Source organism: Struthio camelus, chromosome 1 (genome assembly GCF_040807025.1).
Source record: "Struthio camelus isolate bStrCam1 chromosome 1, bStrCam1.hap1, whole genome shotgun sequence".
Classification (NCBI taxonomy): Eukaryota; Metazoa; Chordata; class Aves; order Struthioniformes; family Struthionidae; genus Struthio; species Struthio camelus.
This window is the reverse complement of record NC_090942.1, coordinates 100290183-100311361: the sequence shown is the minus strand read 5'-3', so window position 1 is coordinate 100311361 and position 21179 is coordinate 100290183. Positions and strand designations below refer to the sequence as shown.

At 40.5% G+C, this 21179-nt stretch overlaps 1 protein-coding gene across 14 annotated transcripts in view; it reads right to left on the bottom strand.

Annotated features, from left to right (window-relative positions):
• Positions 1-21179, bottom strand: part of ALCAM (activated leukocyte cell adhesion molecule) — a 128134-nt gene that overhangs the window by 22963 nt on the left and 83992 nt on the right. For 13 of the 14 annotated variants that reach the window (XM_068907467.1, XM_068907453.1, XM_068907475.1 and 10 more), the window contains exons 2-7: positions 15118-15218; positions 12161-12380; positions 7519-7583; positions 7015-7102; positions 5966-6148; positions 411-538 (exon numbers count right to left, since the gene is read on the bottom strand). In XM_068907467.1, the coding sequence (XP_068763568.1) occupies positions 411-538; positions 5966-6148; positions 7015-7102; positions 7519-7583; positions 12161-12380; positions 15118-15218 (785 nt within the window). Of the gene's footprint in view, positions 1-410; positions 539-5965; positions 6149-7014; positions 7103-7518; positions 7584-12160; positions 12381-15117; positions 15219-18425; positions 18692-21179 lie in introns of those variants that run through there. The other variant, XM_068907528.1, reaches the window with a different exon arrangement.

Sequence of the window (21179 nt, the reverse complement as noted above, 5' to 3'; positions counted from 1 at the left end):
GTCCAAAAAACGATTGACTTAATTTCCTGTACTTTTACTGCTGGATCTTTGTCTGTTATGACAACAGATGAGATGGTTTCATTCAAGGTGCTAAACTTCTTTTCTCGGAATCACTTCTTACTCAAGATGATGATGATGATGAGAAATGAAGACTAACAATTTCAGTAGGCCTAACCCCCTGACAATGTTGGGGGTGGAGGGAGTGTTTTTAAAAATACTTTGCTCACTTCAGGTGAGGCATTCTCTGAGAGTTTGATGTAAAGGTCAACAGCTATCTTTCATTTTAGTTGCATCAAGTTTCCTTCCCTCCTTGTTATAAAATCATGTATTTGGCGACACGCAGCAATGTCACCAAAGGAAGGAATGACACAGAGTATTTCAGTAAGCAGTAATGGTGAGGCAAAACTTACTGGAATGTAGAACAGAAACTCCTGAGGAGGAGGGTTACCATTCCCTGAGCACTTCAGGGTGATGTTATCACCTTCTTTAATGGTATTACTTTGTGACAGCACTTGAATAGTCACCTTCTCTGTTGGATCTGTGAAAATAACATGCACATCTAGTAGCGTTCGCAAAAAAATTTACAATAACATTATGCATACAGTATTCATGCCCAAAGAGTACAAAATTTTATCATAAAGCAGGTGAGGGTATTCCCATGTGTAGTTACTTTAGAGAAGAACTTAAGTTAATCACGCTTTCCAAATTTATCCCAATCAAAAAACTGTAACGAAGCCTTATTGTATAGAAATCCATTTTTCCTTCACCAAAGTACCTATAACTGAAATAGGAATGACGACAACTATTTCATGTGTTTGAAAGAAAAAACCCTGATCAGTAGAGACAATTTCACAGTGTGGTTTCGTTACGAGGAATTAACTTGTCCTCTGTGAAGCTTGCTGTGTGGAGGACTGCAGCAATCAGAAAAACAACTGGAGCTCTCAGCACCTTTCGTTAATATTAGATAATAGTATTCTTGCATTAAAAAAAAAAAAAGAAAGAAAAAAGAAATACAACTAAGCAACTCTACCAAGGCTATTCTATATGCTGATCACTACTGGCTTTCAAAGAGATGAATTTCGTGAACATAATAGGCCCCTTAATACGGTCAACAGAACTGTACATGTGACATACTTCTGTCATGTTCAGTGAACTTGAACTATAACTTACATTTTACTTCAGTAATTTCTTTCAAGTAAAGAGGAGTATACTTTAATAGATGCTATTCTTCCTAAATAGAAGTCTAAATATAATTTTTCAAAAACAGAGTAAAATGAACAAAAATAAAGGAAATAATCTAGACAGACAACTCTGTTTTAATTTCAATGAATAAATAAAATTCCACCACTGATGCTAATCTTGCATTAACACACAGCAGGCCGCACCTTATTAGATGCTACAAAAATCTGCATGGCAGAGAAACTCTTGCCTGATGGGTGATTCTGCGGGCTCAGTGGAGCGTGTGCTCTGCGCAGCCCTTCCCACCCTTACAGCATTCCTCATGGCTGGCTTCTCCTGTGGCCATTTCCAAACAAGAGCAGCTGTACTCTGCTGCAGCCTCTCAACGCCCGAGCGCCCTAACAAGGCCTCTAACCTCTGCCTTCGCAGGAAGAGCAGGAGCGGGCTGCAACAGGCCACATCCTCCCTCCTCAAGGTGCAACACGCTCGGCTCCCTCCCTGTCCACACAGCCTCCATCCCCGGCCCTTCAGTACCGACCTACAAGTCTGCCTGCTTCGGAGCGGGACGTGCAGCGTTGCTGCCAGGGTGGGAAACGACAGAGGCGGGTCGGTAGCTGGCCACGAATTGCACGCATGCCTCGTGGCTGCTGCGGGGCCAGCAACCCAGCCTTGCCGGGGCTGCTGCGGGAACTTGTCTCTCCCCTCCGACAGACAACCAAACGTGAAAAAGATACGAAGGATGGCTAGACATACACTGGAATTGCTTAGGCCTTCTCCCAAGACTGGAAAGGGATGAATTACAGTGAGGAAAACTTTAAGACTATAATTGCGAACAGTTTTGCCCATAGAGACACGCAGAACTAGGCTAGAAATGAATACAGTTAAACATGAACGACACCCTTGCAAACCATCAGTCTTTCCTGTAGGAGTATTTTATCTTTGCATCTACCGCCATCAACCATGCGCAAAGCTTTTATTTTATGATCTAAATTGAAAAAAAATATATATCCAGCAAGGTAAAGAGCAAAAGACTAACTAAATCGTTCTCTAAAGTGAACCAGTCACCCTTCAGAGGAAGACACAACCTAATGACAATGTTCTTCAATACTCATGCTGAGGCAGTGCTCAGCAACATGCTCCCCTCTTTTTGCTAATAAACAGGAACAGTTTGGTGAAGGTATATCTTGCCTGAGTAGCATACCATCCTCTGGCTCCTAACTTGTGCTTGCGCAGACCTGAGACTTTGTACCTGCTTTCTGCAGGAGCAAAGCTCTGGAAGCAGGCACCAAAGGACAGGTATTTAGTGAAATGAATGCTGCCATCCCAGACCCACCAGGGCCACAGCTGACATCAGTCTGCAGAGTTTCAACAGAAACACCGATGCTGGAGGCAGCATGGAGTATGACTTCCTTTTTAACTCTAATTTGTTATGAGAGGGAGTTTATCCATAAGCAGATAGACACTTAACAACACAGCAGGACTGGAAAGCTTGTCTGGCAAACTTATTTTTTGACAATGATTAATTCTGAGCACAACCCAACACAACTAGAGTCCAGGTAATTTAGATATCCGAGACATTATCTAACTGTCTGGGTGCAGGAGTTAAATTAATTACTCATCTTACATTTTGTAGCTTGCTCACTACAGCTGCAAACCACAGCCCACAGCTAAGTATTGATAACTGCTGCTAGCTAAGCTCAGTTATCTATCTATGACTAGCACCAAGCTCTGTAGGGGCTCATTCACTCCTTTTCTCATACTATTACAGTGACTTCAACTGGCTATTAAATACTTGAATACTACAGCCTGCACTAACCCTGAGCTAAAAAAAATAGTGAAACACTTAAAATCCGAATATACAGATATGTCTTTTAAAAACAAATTGTGCAGACAAGTTTTAAGTGTGCACTCCCCATTTGTTTATAACAAATAGCTAAGTTCCAATGAATCTCACTAGATATCAGAATAGATAGTAAGTCTTTCTTTTTTTAATTAGACAGTTTGAGAGTCAATCTGGAAAAAAAAAAAGGCTGAAAAGAAGATTTCCCTTTCTTAGGGGTGGAGTCCGGCAGTTATTTTAATCTGCATGACATCTGACTGAGAAAAAAAATAAATTGAGAAAGCAGCTAATTAAGATCACTGAACCACATTTAAAAACAAAACCAAATCAAGACATGTCATTACTGTCAACTAACATCAGTCAAGACATCTATCTATAGAAACTCTGGGCATCTATTAATAACGAGTTTCACAAATGCATCTGGAGCTGCATTTGAACAGAATAAGGAATTGAAGTTACACCAAACGAAGATACTGCACATGGAAATTGGGTAACACCATACTCTGTAGCTCAGCAAGGTTCATGCTAGGTAGGCCTCTTCTCTAATCAAGGGTGTGCTAATTAGCCAAGAGTGGGAGGTGAGCAGCATGGTGATACTGCCTATCTCTGGGGAAGAATTTATCTTAATTAAATTGTGTGTTAGTAGACACGGATTAAAGGAGCTGAACTAACAAACATATTAAATTTCCAGTACAGAAGAGAGGCGATTTCTGCAGCAGAGATTATTCTGCAGTGCTGCGCAGCGTTCTTTTTTCCCCTCCTGCTGGAGGGTCCTCGATTGTAAGAGCCAGTATGCACAGCACAGACATGCGCACAGACATGCGCACAAGCCTCATCCTCAACAGGTGAAGCAGCTGAATGCATGAAAGTGGTGGGGGAAACGGGGACAGCACAGCATGTCTTGACAGCGAAAGCAACAGAGCAGTCTGAGTGAAAGGGAAGTCAGTGCTTTTTGGTCATTACACTTCCTCCCTGTGAACTCCTGCCATACACGGTAGCAGTTATTCACAGCCACGAGGCTCCACAAAAGGCCGAAAAAAGAGTGAAATTTGGTACTCAACTTTTAAAGCAAAAGCTAAAGAAAATTCTAACTTAATGGATGCGATAGGTGACTGCAGGCTTGAAATCTCTTTGTTCTTTCCTGGGAAAATGGTTACTATATCCCAGAGGTTTTCGTCTCCGTTACTTCTGTTGGTTGTCATTCTGGAGAAACAGCTGATGAAAAAAAAAAAAAGGCCTAAATTTACTCTGGTTTCTCCAGCTCAAAACAAAGAATAACTGCTCTAAGGTTTCATTTGATTTGACCAAGGTCAAAACTGATGGCCTATTTTTGCTGCTCAACAAACTTTACCTGGAAAGGAGAAGCAACTAGTCATCTAAGTAAAACGTACGTTGCCACCACAAATTTATGCCCTTCCCCTTTCAAGGTAATGGCAAACATCTGCTGGCTGCAAACATCCAGTGTGCATTACTATTTCTCTTTGTATTCCACTGCATTACCAAGTTGTTAGAAAAGAGATGATGTATATTAAAGCTCCAATGCTGGAAAACTTTAAGCACAAAACACTGACTTCAGCAAATAAAAACAGCCTCATACTTTGCATATTCTGACCTTAAATGTGTACCAACTTTGGGTTACTTATATATATTTAATATTTTACTATAGTAGAGAAATGACAGCTGCATAGAGCTCTCAGGGCACGCATGAAATCCAGATGTCTCTGTATTTGTTAGTGGCAAAACTCTGGGGACGTAACTAATTTATACTTCATGTCCTTTCTGTTGCACTGTCTTTACAAAGTACATGTTGCAAAGCATCTCCAGTACCTTCAGAAGCCTTCAGGATTAAACAAAAAAAACTAGCACCTGGAGAATCCTGAGCTATAGGAGGCATATTATTTTTATCAGTTTCATTGCCTACTTTCTCTCAGTGGAAACGGCCTGCTCATAACGATAAAACATGCACACTACTCCTCTTAAATTTGTGCTCTGACTTTAATTAAAAGTCACATTAGATGTCTGGACTAAAGTAGCATTCCCAAACCAGAGATTTTTCTTTAGAAGCTAAGGTAATACCTAAAGCATACAGATAACAACAATTTACTGGACGTTCGCCTTGAACATCTCTCGTTCCAGTCCTTCCTTCTACCATGACCTGCTGCCTTCTACAGTCCTACAGAAGTGTTGTTTTACAAGACTTTGAAATGCCTTTTCCAGTCTCTCTGACTGCTGCCATCTCCTTTGACCTATTCTTGCCAAATGTCTGTTTTCTTTACTCAAAGGAGGATTACAATATCCATGTTGGTCTTGCAGTAAGCAAGTTGCTTTGGGACTTAAATCAGCTGGAAATAATTAGTTACACAAATTCCCAACTAAAAAAATAAAAATCCACCAATATTCAAATACATATTTTAGATATAAAAGTCAGCATCTTACAGCTGCAGAGAAGTTACCATGTTTTCTGCAAGGCAGTCTACCAGCATTAGCTATTTGATGCTGAATCTCCTTTGTGCACATTTGAACAGCATTTTAAAGTGTGCTGAAAACTGCACAGTGTATTCATTGAACATTTCAGAGGGTACAGAGAGTCATCTTTGATCCTTAGTAGAGGATCGCCCATTCTAATCAACCACTCTAACTTCTGTTGAAGTTCTTGAAAATCCCATTTCACTGTAGCTTACTGTGGTTATTACTTTCCTCTTGTCAATGCGATCCTGATATTCAGTATTCTAGTGTTAGCTAGCAAGGAAGCAAACTCTGGCAAGTTTGAAGATAAGTATAAATTAGATAAATAACGTACTCAGATCTTCTTGCTGCAAACTGGCTTTGAAAAAACACTCCCAACAGTCAAGTAGCAATGCTCCTGTAATTTTATGAACTGTCTCTGATTTTGTTTTTTTCCCCCAGGTGGACTGTATACAGCAATAGATGTTTTAAAAAACTTACAGTGAACGTCAAAGACTACTGGCTCAGACTGTATTGTTTTCTGTCCAGATGGTCCATAATATGTCACAGTGCAAGCAAACTTTGCATTTGCATCTTCCTTTGTTGGCATGTACTGAAGAGATGATGTCATGGTGAAGAGCCCAGTTGATTTGTCCACAATCTTTTGCAAATTTATGACCACAACTGAAAAGGAAATATTGTTTTAGTATCATACGGCTAGAATCTGCAACCTTTTTCCTACTGTAGATACAGCATGCTCGCTTGCGCTATTTGCTAGCGGTCTGCAAACATGCAAGCAACATGACAAATTGCCCAAAAGACTACCGTATTGCCACTGAAATATACTTGCAGCGCTTTATCCACAACACATTTCTAACATTCGGTAGATTTTAAATCAAAACAAAAACCTACTTGCAAACTGTTGGTTTTTTGAATAAAAATCTCAGCTTACTTTGTAGGATAGCAAGAATGCCTCAAAAATACTGGCAAAAAGAACTAATAACCACATTTATAACATAATTTTATAGGCATTACCATTTTATGGAAGTTAAAATAACATTGCTTGTTCAACCTAGCGAAATCAAAGTTGAGAGGGAAGAAAAATGTTATCCTTCTAAATCTCCTTGAGAATAAATACCTCCAGTAGAAGGAGATGATGACCTACATGATCCAAAGCACACTGCTGGACAGGTGTGTCTCTATTAAATTGAGACATTTAATACCTAATGAAAAGCTGGAAATTAGATATAGGTTCCTAACTAGCTACTTAACATAGACTCAAGGATAGTCTTGCAATAGCATTAACAAAGGCAGGCCTTCTCCCTCACAATTTGGTTTTTAAGCTAGAACTTGACATGCCGGAGAGAAAGTATATGGTGTGGCTTGAGCGCTCTGAAAGGCTTAAAAGCTTCTTCCCAGTTTCATGTTGTGCATCAGTAGTTTTCCTCAAAGGAACAATACTTTAAAACAGAGCAACTCATGTAAATAGTTATTCACATATACACCTATCTGTGGATTCAGGGATGTTGTCCAATACTGAAAGAAATTACCTTCTTCCACAGGCTGCAAAACTTTCCCATTTTTGTACCACGTAACATTGCCTTCTGGATAACTATCTCTTGCAACACATTCCCCGAGCTGCAGAAGAGAGAGAAACTGGTCATCTTTTCCTCCACCACATTTAAACAGAATTCTATGTTCATTTATGCTTATTCAGGTAACATTTCTAGAAAGTTCAAATGCTTAACCCCAAACATTTTAAAATCACATCAGTGATGCTTAGGTATAATTAGGAAGAGGGTTAGGTAATGGGTCTAAGGTCAGGATGGCACCTACTTGTGATGCGGGCAACACTTAAAGTGATGTTGCTGGCGGGAGCTACTCTGTGCTAAGTCTGCTTGTGGAACACAATCTCTTTACCCCCCCCCCCATACCCCCCCTACACACCCACACCCTCTCTTAGCCTAAAGTCCATCACACCTCTTGGTCTTGCTTGTAAAGGCGCTTCAAGCAGCCTTCAGGTACAAAACTTGGAGGGAGAATGCCACTCTTACCATTTTTAGCTTCTCCGTTTCCAAGAAGTCTGCTTGATGTAAGATTTCTGGTTGAGATGGTTGTTCTAAAACATAAATAGGATAAAAGTACTAGTAAAGGCACACAGTTTTTTGAAAAAATAAAAGCCACTCTGATACAGCAATATGGACTCTGAGACTACATAAAAGTCAGGCCTGATACAGTTTTATCTATACTTTGCTATTAAAAAAAGAAAAAAAAGAGATACTTCTACCTAAAAATTAGCTAATGGGCTGAAGAAAAAGAGAGAGAGAGAGAGAGAGAGAGAGAGAGAGAGAGGTCCTTAGAATTTGTCATAATTTCCATACTTAATTTTACGCATACTGATAAAATATGTTCTAGCCAGGCAGACTTGGGAGGAGAAAACCTGTCTGATCTCTATGAGGGACATGCTGGAGAAAGAATCAACAGAAAATACAGCAATATTAAAAACAGCTTTACCGTCAATATTACTGTAGCTGAGTTGTCACATTTTAACTGGACAAATTCAGACTAATCATTCTTCTGATGTTTATCTTTCTTAGCTACTATTGTTACATTTAAGAAATTTGGATGACAGAGGTAAGTGAGGCACTTTAATTCATTTTGAGTCAGTTATGTCTCTCTTTAAAAAATAAAATTTTTTCGGTGCCAATATGTCATCTGATTTACTTTTTTTTTTTTTTTTTAAATGGTAGATGGACCCCCTAGCTTGCCAAAGTGGAAGATCTATCAGTGTTTCCATCATAAAATACTATTTTCTAGAGACTATATAACTTTTCTGTTAAAATTCAGTTTGGCCTGAAGCCCGGAATGCAAATTTTTATCTCCACAAGGATCTGGTTTTGCTTCAAGTTTAAAAGAAGGGGGGGAAGGGTAAAGGAGGAGAAAAAAAAAAAATATCAATGCTTATACAGCCAAAGAAAGTCTCTGCACTCTAGTGTACGGCTTAAATAAGCACACATATTACATACTTTTACAGATTGAACCTTCCTTAGCCATCCCAGTTTACAGCACCTTTTTTCCAATCAAGCTTCCAATGAAGTTATCTTCACAGCATCTTGTCAAAATTTCAACACACCAATGAAGTCACTGATCTACAGGTGGCACTGCTCCTGCTAGCACGATTCGGTGAAAACCCATGTCTTTTGTGTGCATGTGTGTATACGTGTGTGTATGCCAGTGCGTACACATGTGCACAGATGCTCTGTGCTTGGAAGATTAAGCCAAAATGCAACAAAAAGAACAGATCCAAAGGGAAATAAAAGGCAATAAAAGAAGCTATTTATTTGACTTTCTCAGACAACTTGCCTGGGGCAAAAAACAAAAATAAACAAAGGAAATGGTCAAAGCTATACAACAAAACCATCACAATGTCTTCAAAAGGCTAACACAGTAAAAGATTTTTTTTTTTTTTAAGATACATGCACATTTATTTCTCTTTTGTTAGCTTTAAAGGAAAAAAGTTAACCTATTTTCTGTAAGAACCAGTCAAGGACAAAGCATTTTTGTGTCAATTCAAGCAAAGTAGGTTTTCCCAGACCAGTAACAGGCCTTCTGGGTTAGATTTTCTGGTCCCATAAACAGGCATAGTTGGTTTCCTGTCACAGTCACCCAGCTGATAACCTCAAATCACAAAACACAACTTTCCCCCACCCGCCCCCAGCTAAACTTTCCTTCCATTCATCTGTCTTTTCCCCCAGGACTGCGCTCACGATGACCTGCTCTGGGCTTTGTACTCCTCTCGCACTGCTCACCAAGGGGGAGCGTGAGGCCCCCCCGCTCTGGGGCCTCTTTGTGGCTCCTGCTGCTCTGAGCGCTCTGGTTACTGAGCAGATGCTCTAGTCGAGAGGCAGCCACCTGCTCTTTCAGAGCAGTCTCGGAAAAGGAAACGCCCGCTGCCAAATCCTAACAGCCACAGAGCAGGCTGGGAGGTAATTCACTATAAAAGACTTATTTGGCATTTACTATCACAGCAGAACACACTTTGGGGGGTTTGTAACTTCAGCACACTGCTTATCTCTTGACTGGAGAGCTTACCAGGGCACTTTGCAGCTCCACACAGGTATTATAATAGGGGAGAAAAGAGCTCACCGTCTGCAAAAGCCAAACATCACTGTAGCAGGATAGCAGCTAATGTCTGCAGGGCTGGTCTGCTTTGCAAACTCCGGCCATTTAATTCCAGAAAAAGATGCTGACAAGTTCCATCTGGAAAGCTGGTAGAGCTTGTTGAAGTAATCCAGAGAGTGTGACTAGCAGGTGGTACCTGTGCAGTGAGCCACTTCAGCTCGTTAGTTCTGAGTTAATCAGGTAGCACAGCAGAGGATGCGACAAGCTCCAGTGAAACTTAGCTTCAGTCAAGCCTTCTGGGATATGGGAGACTGTCAGATAGCCAAGACTTCCAGCTAACAAGGGTTCACGCTGCTGCTGCTGCTGAGCTCGGTATCTGTGGTTCAAGGAGCTTAGAAACTCCACTGGTTAAATAAATGAAGCCTGCAAGCTACTCTTAACTGTTTCCTTATTAAGGAAACAAGCAAACAAACAAAAAAACCACCACAAAACCAGACTCAAGGAAGTTAAATGCAAAAGTGTGTATTTGGAACCCTGAAGTTGTAAACTCAAAATGAAAAACTGCAAAGGTAATTTTTTCTTGCAGTGTTAAGTCAGCCCCATTACACGTGTGGTATTTTCTCTTCTTGTTTTCCTAGTGAATAGAAGCTGTCTCTATTAGTATTAATGCACACTATCAAACGCACAAACTGTGCTCCATGGCTGTTAGCACTGAGTTAATACTTAGTACAGTATACGCTAATTCAAGCAGTTAGTATTTCATTCACCATATACTATAGTCTCATCTACATATTTACTGCTGTGTGATAAGTAAACATGATAATTCTTTATCATTTCCTTTGAAATGCGTGCTCTGAGCACACTTGTCCCTGTCGTCATTAATTCATTTGTTCTTCAGTCAAATTCAAAGTGAAATGAGGGAAAGGAATTATTGTTGACTCCTATCTACCTTCAAACTGATTTACGCCACCGACAGACTTCTGCCAAAGCAACGCTGAAGAACCCCTGACACCTTCTCCCTGAAAGAACTCTTTAAGATTGGCCTTCTAAAATATACTTACGTTTTTCAAGTAGAAATGATCTGTTTGAAGCTGCCTATCCCTGCAAGCAATGTGCTCTGACAACAGAGACCTACTTTGAGCGTGTAAATCTGCATCTGAAGAGCTACAAAGGCCAAATAAAGCAATATAAAAATAGGAAGTTGAGAAAGATATCCAGTGCAATCATATGGCAGTATTTACAAAAGCTAACTTTAGCTCAGCAGATCTGTGCCTCCCTTAAGTCCATAAAAAGGAGGAAAAGACTTCTTCACAGACTGAGTCAGAGTACAGAGGATTGTACTTCTGCTCTGCAACACCACCTGGAAAAGCCCAGGTTTGTCCATTCTTGTGTTTGAGTCCAGAGCAGGACTGTGACTCAGAGTACCTTGGTTTGCACTGCAGACCAGTCCTTTGGGATGAAACTACACCAAAAGCTGTTCTTCAGAGATTCACTCAATGCTTCCCACCAACAGCCATTTGGTACATGGGGCCAGACTCAATCTAGTTCAAAGTAAAATTCCCTGAAACATGTATTGTGGGGATGCTGGCTCCTCAGCACTGACTGTTTTGCTCTACAGGTCCAATCTCGTGGAAGCTAAGCTGCTAATACAGATGTACCATTGTCTCTAGGGCACTGGAGACCACAAAGAGACTAACTCTTTCATGACTAAAGTTGATCCTCTGTAAATAGCTCTCAGAGTATGCTCAAAGGTGTAAATGCCACACTACTGTTTCAATAGACTAGATGCTTTGAGAATCTCAAATCTAACTTCAGTCATCATTAAAGGGAGGATCTTCAAAAGCTGCTAAATAAGAAGCCTCAGGAAACCAGGTTTCTGTGAGATTTACTGTTTGACTTAAAAAAAAAAAAAAAAAAAAACATACAAAACAAATAAAACCCCCATACATACATATCCAGCACTCGAAAATCTCAATTGTGACTAATAATTTGTAGTGTTGTCAAAAGGCTAATAAACTTTTGTTGCTCTTCCTTGCTATACAACAGAATTGCAGGCTGGTATTCCTCCTGGTAGCTCAGCAGAGAACAAAACATGCATCTTGGGCTAGCAACTTGTTTTCCAGCCTTAGTCTCTCACTCAAAGTTCATACCATTGTCTACTACCTCCTCTGGGCTGCTTTAAACCTCTAAACTGACATCTAATACTTCAGACCACATACAGTTAATACTTTTCTCCTGCAGAAAAATTCACTCATAGAACAAATGAAAAATAATCAGTGCTAATTTTACATTTTTCATTTCTAAGGCCAAATGACATCACGTAAGTGAGTCATTATCAAAGCTTAAAATTCTCTTTGAGCCAACACTTATCATGAATAAACTGTAAGTGCAGCAGTCCTGTTATGTAAATGCTACCAATAGATTATATTTTTTAAAACTGCATAAATCTGCTCGTCTTAGTAATTTATTCACTCAAACTTACTTTCTTGGCTTTAATCTTTCCTTTAAACAAAAGTTTCCTTAGTTTAAGATTCGGATATGATGTTAATGGTAGTGACAACTAGTTTTACTTACTGAACACTTTGACTATCGTTGGCTCTTCGGAAACATCATCTTCAGTTACTAGCATGCATACAAATCTCTTTTCGTCACTGATCCTTGCGTTCTTGATGGATAACGTATAGTTTTCTGAGAGCGACAACCTGTCTTTGTAGTCTGGTACATCATCATACTGTACATTTTTTTTGGTTGATGATCTGAAGGCAATAAATACTGGAGAACCATTTGGCATTTCCTACAATAAAAGAATAAACACCTCTATTATTCATAAACACTCAGACTCATTTGGAAGTGCTTCAAGATCTGGAAATGGTGCAAAACCATATTTTTAAAAATCTGAAAACTCCATGAGATTACTTTTTTGCTGACTAATTTCTGCTGTACAGACAGGAAATTCAGTGTTATGCAAGGGCAAGTTTAAGACTGCTGTGGTACACATGCAGAATATCAGTAGAAATAATTTCAGTCCTTATGCCCAATCCCAGCATAGCATAGGGCTTTCTGTGATCAAGGCTGGTGGTTCTGGCACCGCCTGACTTGTGTATATGAAAAAGTATTTGAAACGGAGGCATTCATGAGGTAGGCTCAAAAGCTTCAGTTGCCTTTTTTGATAGCTGTTTTACATATTCATACTGCATGTCTGGGATATTCAGATTTCACTCCAAATGCAGGATTTAATCAGGCATAACTACCTATTTTATTCTAAATTAGCTTTTTGGTTTGTTTTTTGAAGACCCAAAAGCTTGTGGCATGGGAATATACATACAAATCTTGTTATTTATGCACCTCAAGAAAATCGACAAAATATTATTTTCTACATATCCTCCTTGCATCAGTATGCAGTTGCTATCCTAAGAAGGAATACAAAAAGGAGAGTCTTGCAGAAACCTGTCATATCAAAAATTAATTTTTATGAGAGACAAAGTTACAGGCTGAGTTCTGCTGGATTCAGTTTCTCCCCCACACACATAGAAAAGAGACGGACACTGTCCCCGTAAGGACTACTCATGTTCCCAGCACAATATCTCAGCTTGACTGCAGAGCCTGCAAAAGCATGACGATGCTGTGACAAGAGATGAGGGGTGTCAGAGCTGTGGCAGGGAACAGGAGACAACAGCTAATGTGAATTCTGAATTCCCTTACAATCTTTCTCGCTTTCCCACGTTTAAATCCATACTTGGATTATTTTAGATGACCATCAGTCAGGAAGAACAGGACTGTCTTGAAACATCAGAAGTTGGCTATTGAGTGCAAATGAGCTCTTAACTCTAAGACTATCCGGTGCATGAGCATTCACAAGTACTAACTGAAGCAAACAGTCTGCTCCAGCTGCACCAGAATCAACGTACTTCTCTCGGTGCTTCCAAGTTTGCGTCAGGCACCAGAAGAGCTACTTCCAAGACAGCCGAGTAGAAACCAAAATTATTCTTTCTTCTAGTGAAATAATAACCTTATCCAAAAAAACCCCAAAGAAACAACCCCCCTCACCATAAGTGCTGCCATGCTGGGAGCTGCCTGGGGAGAGAGAACGGTATAAGTTTCACTTAATGGTATGGACTACGTCAAAAATTTTCAAGCAAGTGTAACTTCACAGACTTTTTTGCACGTAAGGCTTCACAAGGTTCTGTGCCCCTTTATATCGTGGTAGATGTTGTGTGTGATACGTGCACACTTATAACAAGTCATAATGTCTCCATTTGCTGACGAGTAATTGTCTGAGGTGAACAATCCAAATGCACTGTAAAAAGAAAATGGATTTCTTTTTCTCAAAATAGCCTTGCATCTTCACAGAGATCAACTTCCATCTTCCTAAAAGCAGCCAATAAACCAAAAAACACATTGTAAAACGTAGGCCCTGAATCGTTTGAATGCTCGCATCAAATATTTTTGCCCTCCCTTTTACGGAAACATTTTCCATAGACTTCTGACTTAGCATCCCAAAACGTGTTCGTGGAACAGGAACTCTCGAGTGGGTGAAATCTGTAAAGACTGCAAACCTCCAGTTACAAAGGAAAGAGCCAGTGGGGATTATTTAACAACTGCAGGGTGTTAGATCTTTCTGCTTTAAAATGGCCTCGGGGATGCCATTCAGGAAAAGAGAGAGAGAACTACATAATCTTAAAGCACAATGCCACTGTCAGAGTAGAAGTTCAGGCTGCATAGTCACTCCCGCGCAAACGGCACTGCCACTCCTCAAATTACCTGCTGGTAACATTTTGGTTTGAGCATAAGAGGAGATCTAAGTTAACTTTACAAAAGTGAGAAAAATACTTTTTCTAATGTCAGTCTGAGAAGCTAAAGGGTTTTGCTGTCCTAGCGCGTTTTTTCCATGTATGCTTTCAGTGTTCCAGGGACTCTGAGCTACTTACTCTCCTTTTGGCCCTGGATGTAGGAAAAGTGCATTCTGTGGTGTCTCCACTACAAGCCAGTTGGGATAATCATCAGAGCCCTGGCATGTTTGTGGTGTGCCTCTGTTTTCTGCATGCCAGCGACGGCAGAGAGAAACCACCAATGATTCTATGAAGGCTGGCTTTGCACTCTTCACTGGGCATAAAACACACTGAAGCGTGACACAGCATTGAGTGACTGTCAGATCAACCAAACACGTGGAACAGTTTTCCCAGGGATGAAGCACTCTCTGCTTCAGGCAGCCTGCTACAAGAGTATTCAAACGTGCAGAGATGGTTCTGTCAAACTAGTGAGACACCACTGGGTAACATGCCAATTTTCTAACACTAGTTGGCAGAGAAGTCCTGAATACTTATTTCTCTTGAGCAATGAGATCCTCATACTGCTAATCTATACTTGGCAGAAATTACACAGATTGTAATCTTGTCTTACACACACAGAAATAAGTACCTTATACTTGGAAGAAATTCTATAGGTTGGAATCTTGTAGACTTACACACACTACAATACGTATCTTTTTATACTAGCTCTAATGAATTAAGGTTAAGGTAAGCTATACTTACATATTTCCATTTTCCAAACATAAGACCATCCGGTACTTCTAGACGACAGGGCATAATAATAGTATCTCCATATACTGCATTTACTGTATACAATCCCAGGGCTAGAGGAGAAACAGAGAAAGAGAGGAAACAATTTAAGTGTTTTCTTAAATTCCAACATTCTGGCTAATATTTTAGTTCAAGGCCATCAAAAAGGAAAAAAGAGCCATGTCTCGCTGCAAATGGTTATTTTCCAGCATATAAGATTTACCTCTAAATCTGTAACAAAAGAGGACTCCTCACACTAAATATGTTTACCCAGATATTATGACCTTTTGGGGTCCACGTTTCCTGCTGTAGTCAGCAGGAGCTAAGTGGATTAGAAAACAGAAATCATCCATTCAACCAGATGAACACATGTACAACAGCATCCACAGCTATTGGTTCAAGCTACTCTTAAATCTGGAAAAGGAAAACCCCAAACATTTAATTTTCCTATCCGCAAAATTAGTGGCCACTTTTTTCTGGAGATGTTATGCTACAACACAATATCACGATGAGGCTTTTTTTTTTTTTTTTTAAGCCTGTTACACCATCACTACTTTAAAAACTCAGGAAAGAAAGAAAGAAAGAAAGAAAAAGAGGAGAAGACGTTATTTAAGTGCTCGATTCTCTTAAATCTGGAGGGTAAACTGATCCTTACATTTAAGTTTTGGAAAAATGAAGTGAAATGCTTCCATGTATCATTTGAAAACCTAAACACATTATTATTATGATAATACATAAGATTCACAGAGAAAAACTGACCCACTTGTTTCGCTGTCCAAAACATGTGAACTGAACAAAACCAACAAACCTTTAAGTGATGAAATGTTAAAACTCAAGTAACTTTAAAGTGCAAGATGTTACTATTTGGTGCATTTGCTAAGAATGTGACTGTGATTTCCTTCTATTTTTAGTATTACACCTCCCCGCAGTGAAGCTAACTGCCCCTCAGGCTGCGGCGCTCCCAGGGCAGAGAGAGTAGGGGAGAGAGAGCAAACTCCAGGGAGATCTTCCCTCCAGCGCTCGCTCGCCATCACCGAGCGAGTGCACCGGCTGCCCGCAGCTTCTGCCAGGGTCTGATGCCCAGGCACGCAGCTCCCTCCTGCTCTCCCTCCAGTTGCAACTGAAGCTGCCTAACCAAGGGCTTACTGCCAAAGAAACCTCGTTTAAGAGGCAGCAATAGGCTGCTGGTGATGTAGCCAGCACTGCAGAAACACTCAAGCTTTCTAGCGGCCTTCGTTTTTCAGGAGATGCAGCCCTTCTTGCTCGTGCTGGCGAATGCGCACAGCAAGCCCGTTCCTCCGCACCCCGCGGAGCAGACCCACCGAGCTGAGACTTTCTCACGAGTCCTCAGGCAGCCCCTGACAATCCTCTTGCTTTCTGTACTTGTGTACCGTACAGGGAGGCTTTCCCAAGGGACTTTTTTCTTTGAAGAAAACCAGGTATTTTTGAAGAGTCAAACTTTGCATTCTGTTCCTACAACTGAAATTGGACGGATTCCTGAACGTTGTGCTCAAGTGAGGACTGCAGAGCTCACCTCTAGCACAGCCAGTGCTGAGCATTTGTATCACAGTGACAATTAGCCTGCTCTTTATTTTGTGAAGTGCTGCACAAAGTAGTAGTATTTCAAAACCCTTCCCTGGAAAAGCGTACTGCCTAAAAGACGTCTGCCGTGGTAAGGCAGAGAAGCAGACAAGCAAAGCTTCGCTGAAGCTTGGCAAACTAAGGCGACGTAACACATAATAGGCAACAAGCCTGGCACGCATCTTGAGTTTTCTTCATAGGACTCCTTTTCAGCCAAAAATAACCCCTCGTCTTTTGATGCTGTTATACAGTTAGTCAAAAACATACTTTAAACTAATGTTAGACACGTTATAAAGACTGCATGCTCCAATCTGCTATATAGTCTGCAAAGACCAGCTGTTTTCTAAATTAAAATAGCAGTTGGTCCACTAGATGGTGCTCAATAAATGCAAACTTTAAAAATATTACAAAAAATTTTGAAAAAAATCAGGTAACTGTAATATTTACTGAAATAGGACCAATGTTCCATGAAATCAAACTCTTAGTGGAAGTAAAATGAAAAAAAAGGAACAAATTTCCCCCTCGGCCCTCTTTTGCAATCATCCTCATTCTGATCCATAGATGGGGACAAAGTAATTTTAGTTTTAAAATTTGAATCCCGTTTTTTTTTTTTTCTGTTAGACTATTAGTAAACAGTCCTTTTTGGTTCCTTTCTCCCGTGAGTGCAAAATTACAAGACAGACTTGCTAATACATATTCAAGAAGCGTATATGTATTCAAGAGGTAAGCTGGTGAGTACTAGCCTCAAACTTCAGTCAAATACCACTGGTATTTTAAAATTCTATAATGGTATCTCACATCACACGCAAACATAGGAAACTGCTCCTTCTGCTAGGATATACTGCCTGTCATTAGGGGAAAACAAAATAACCCTGAGGGATTTGTACTGTTGTTTTTTATTACTCTCTCCTAGACACTCATTTAACCCCTGCAAATTGCTACTGTAACACATATACACTATCAAATACTTGACAAACAGCCTCAGGAACATGAATGAAACTGTCTGAAGAGAGGATTTAGCTTCACAGCATTCAGAGCAGGCAATCAGTGAATAGCCTGATGAATGGAAAGACTGGCCTCTGATTTCAGAGAAACTCTTTAATCTAAAATGTATTTCTTAAAACGGACAAAAACAACAAAACTGTGTTTTGCCGTAAATTCTGCCTGACCTAAAATGATAGAGTTTTCTAGAAACTTGTAACCCACAGAGTCAGGAGGAGGTTCTTATTACTGAGGAGTTTATTACGTAGACACAGAGAAGCAAGCTCTTACAAGAATACAAGAGGCCCTGCTGTAAAATTTTTCCCTCCCTATTCTGCAGCAACAAATCTAGGACACGTCAGGAGTGCAAACTAATTGAAGCACTGAAAACTTTCACATCAGAAACTGCACTAATCTCCGCCACACAATTTGGCAAAGCTATGTACTAATGACAAAAAAAAAAAAAAGCCCTAAACAAATTTGGAAGTTCCTCTTTTTGTTGCTGTTAGATATATTTGTAAAACGCTCGGCTGCAGAGGAAAATAGAAGAAAATGACTGCTTAATTACAAGACAACGCTTACCATCAGTCATCATTTTCTAAGGGCCCTTTAGTTTCCTTCTCATTCTAGGAGAGAGAAAAAGGAAGAGGAATCTACAAATACGTAACAAATTGCTCCATGCACTAACGTAACACAAGGTCACGTCAAGACCACCATACCTCATTAGCTGCAGGAGGGAGCAAAAGCAGTTGTAGGGAATAACCCTGGGAAGTCACTGGACATCATCCGTACGGTGCTGCAGTTCTAATGTACCTTTCTATAGCAGAGTAAGATCTCAAACAGCTCCCCCGCATGATTTTCTGATGCTGCCTTCTGAAACTAGGCCAGTGTTGCTGCTTACGTTCATGCAGAGGGGCAGGATCTGCCCCCATATATATGTTAGGAGAAGCTCCACTGAACTAGCTAAGAATTACAGCTCTACACCACGACAAGCCAGCCCAGCTTCGTGACATACAGGCTTAGGCAAACTGAGGTGCCTCTTAACTCATTTCCCCCTCTTTGATCCAGTGGTGAAGAAACTCTGCTTCCAGCTAGATTAAGCCCTTCCACACGGGTTTGGACAAGGAAAGAAAGCAGCAGCAGCAGCAGGTACTATAACTCGGAGAAAGATCCCAGTAGTACACTGCTAAATTGAGATCACGTTTGCCACTGATGCTATTCATTACAGTACTTTCCACGTCACCTTGGCAGTACTTAACCGGCATCCTCCTTCATGCCCCTCTCGGTACGTGTTCCCCAAGGGAAGAGACAACCAGTTAGTATCCACGTATTTGGGTGACAAAACAAAAAAGCTGTTTAGTTGATCAGAGCCTTAAAGGCAAAGGAGGTGCTGTTAGCATTTTATTTTAGAACCTTACCAAGAGTTCTACCAGGATGTAGGTTATAACTTAGAATAATAATAACAATTATTTTCAAATCAATGAAGTCATTTAATGGCAACAGATAGAATGCAAATATCTAAAAATCAGGAAACTTTGATGTTTATCCAAGGAAATAACAAAAGCTGTAGGAAGCACGTGAAAAGTAGTCAGGTTTTCCATCCATCTTCCATTTGAAATACCACATGCTTCTCTTGCAGCAAATGCCTTTTTAAACAACTAAGAGTAACAGTTTTGTGATGAATTTTAAACAGAATAAAGGCTGTTTAAACACCCTTTAAATGCAAGATTCTTGGCAGACTATGAAGCTATGTCGGAAAATCGTGACTTGCGGAGTTACTGCCTGAAACTCTCCTTCACCTGCAAGCCCGGCTGCTCACAGCACAGCTCAGCTCCATTTACTAAAGCAATGGGAAAACGGGCAACCGAGCCTTCCCCAACACCCCTGAAGCCACCGACGTGGGGTGGGCATTACGTTCACATTTGCTCATAGCTCGTGTTTTAACTTGGAACTCAACTGGCATTTCATAGGTGCAAAGAAGCCTTCTGGCTTCGTTCTGTACCGAATTCTTATCCGCTGATGCTTCTGCTCCTGGAGGGTTCAGCAATGATACTTTTTATTAAATTTTCTGGGCCTAAAGAGCAAGGTCTCATTAACACAGAGCAGCAGGACACTGTGGTTGTTACCGCTCTCTGCGGCTATCACTAGCAGCCCTGCAGGCTCGCAGGCAGAGGAGGTCAATTAATGGCTTCCAGAAGGGCAGTGCCCAACCCAAAGAGCTGCTGTTTACCTAGTGCATGCTTCAAGAACTGCCCACAAATTTGGTGCTCCAAATCTGTGAGATTTGAGATCTTGAGATTTTGGCCCTCCCACTTAGCCCAGGTTACCTTGTATGTATCCATATGTCATGGTAGGCTAAAATGGTTTGCCTAGTGAAATAAATATTTTATTAAGTTGCTCAGCATCACCTCTGAAAGTAGCAACAGGTGCTTTTTTTCTTTTTCTGCCCTGCCCTCCGCTCCCTTGGTGAGCCTAAAGGCATTTTGGGCATGCATGTGTGTGTGTACAGGTTCTCTTAAGCATCCACTTAGTTACCAGTCTGGGAAACGTCAACGATTCACAAAGACAAGAGCTGTAGCTTCTTAAGATCAGGAAATCACCTCTTATTAGCAGAGTTTTCTGGGGGTTGTTTGTTTATTTTTTGTTTTGTTTTGTTTTGTTTTCAGGATAAGGCAGCATATGAGAGACAGCTCGGCACTGGTGTGATGCAAAAGGTATTAGCAAAAAAAGTCCAGCTTTGGATGAATGAGACAGGGCCTGAGAGTGGGTACTTACTGTCCCAGCTGTTGATGACAAAATGCTTCACGATGATTTTAATGCTGAAAAGTATTTCCCATTGCTTCATGACAATTTTAATGCGGAAAAGTATTTCCCATTTAATTGTTAAGCACTGTTTAGAGAAAAAGTTAAAAGAGTTGGATTCTTCAGATAAGACTCAACATTTAGCTGCTTTTTCTCCTCCTTTTCCTTGCTTGTAAGGATGTCACTTTTTCTGTAAAACATTTACTAGTCTTTCAAAACTTTTACAAGACTGATTACGGGAGCAGAGCAGGGAGAGTACAGTGAACACGTCATGGTTCTCACAGCCTGACTGAAAGTCAGCTGAAAAACACGGGGTGTCCTGCCTAGATGTAACGTGCTTTAAAACGTTCTTGTGGCTGAGCCACAATACCCTGGCAGCCACACATCACATGCAAGACTGCAGATGAAGGAGGTGCCCAGGTGCCATTTTTTCAACACACTTGTCTCTGTGATCCATCTCACTCTACTAAAAGCAAATCTCTTCACATGAGCTACAACAGGCAATTCTGTAAACTGTCCACACAGACGTTCCCATGGTCATTTGCAGTGTTTGGTTTTTACTCAGTTTCACATGTAGTAACCAAAGGCAACCAGAGAGAATGTTCCTGGATAACACCATAGTATTATTCCTCTGGCATAGCACAGAAAACGAGATACACTTCAGAATTTCA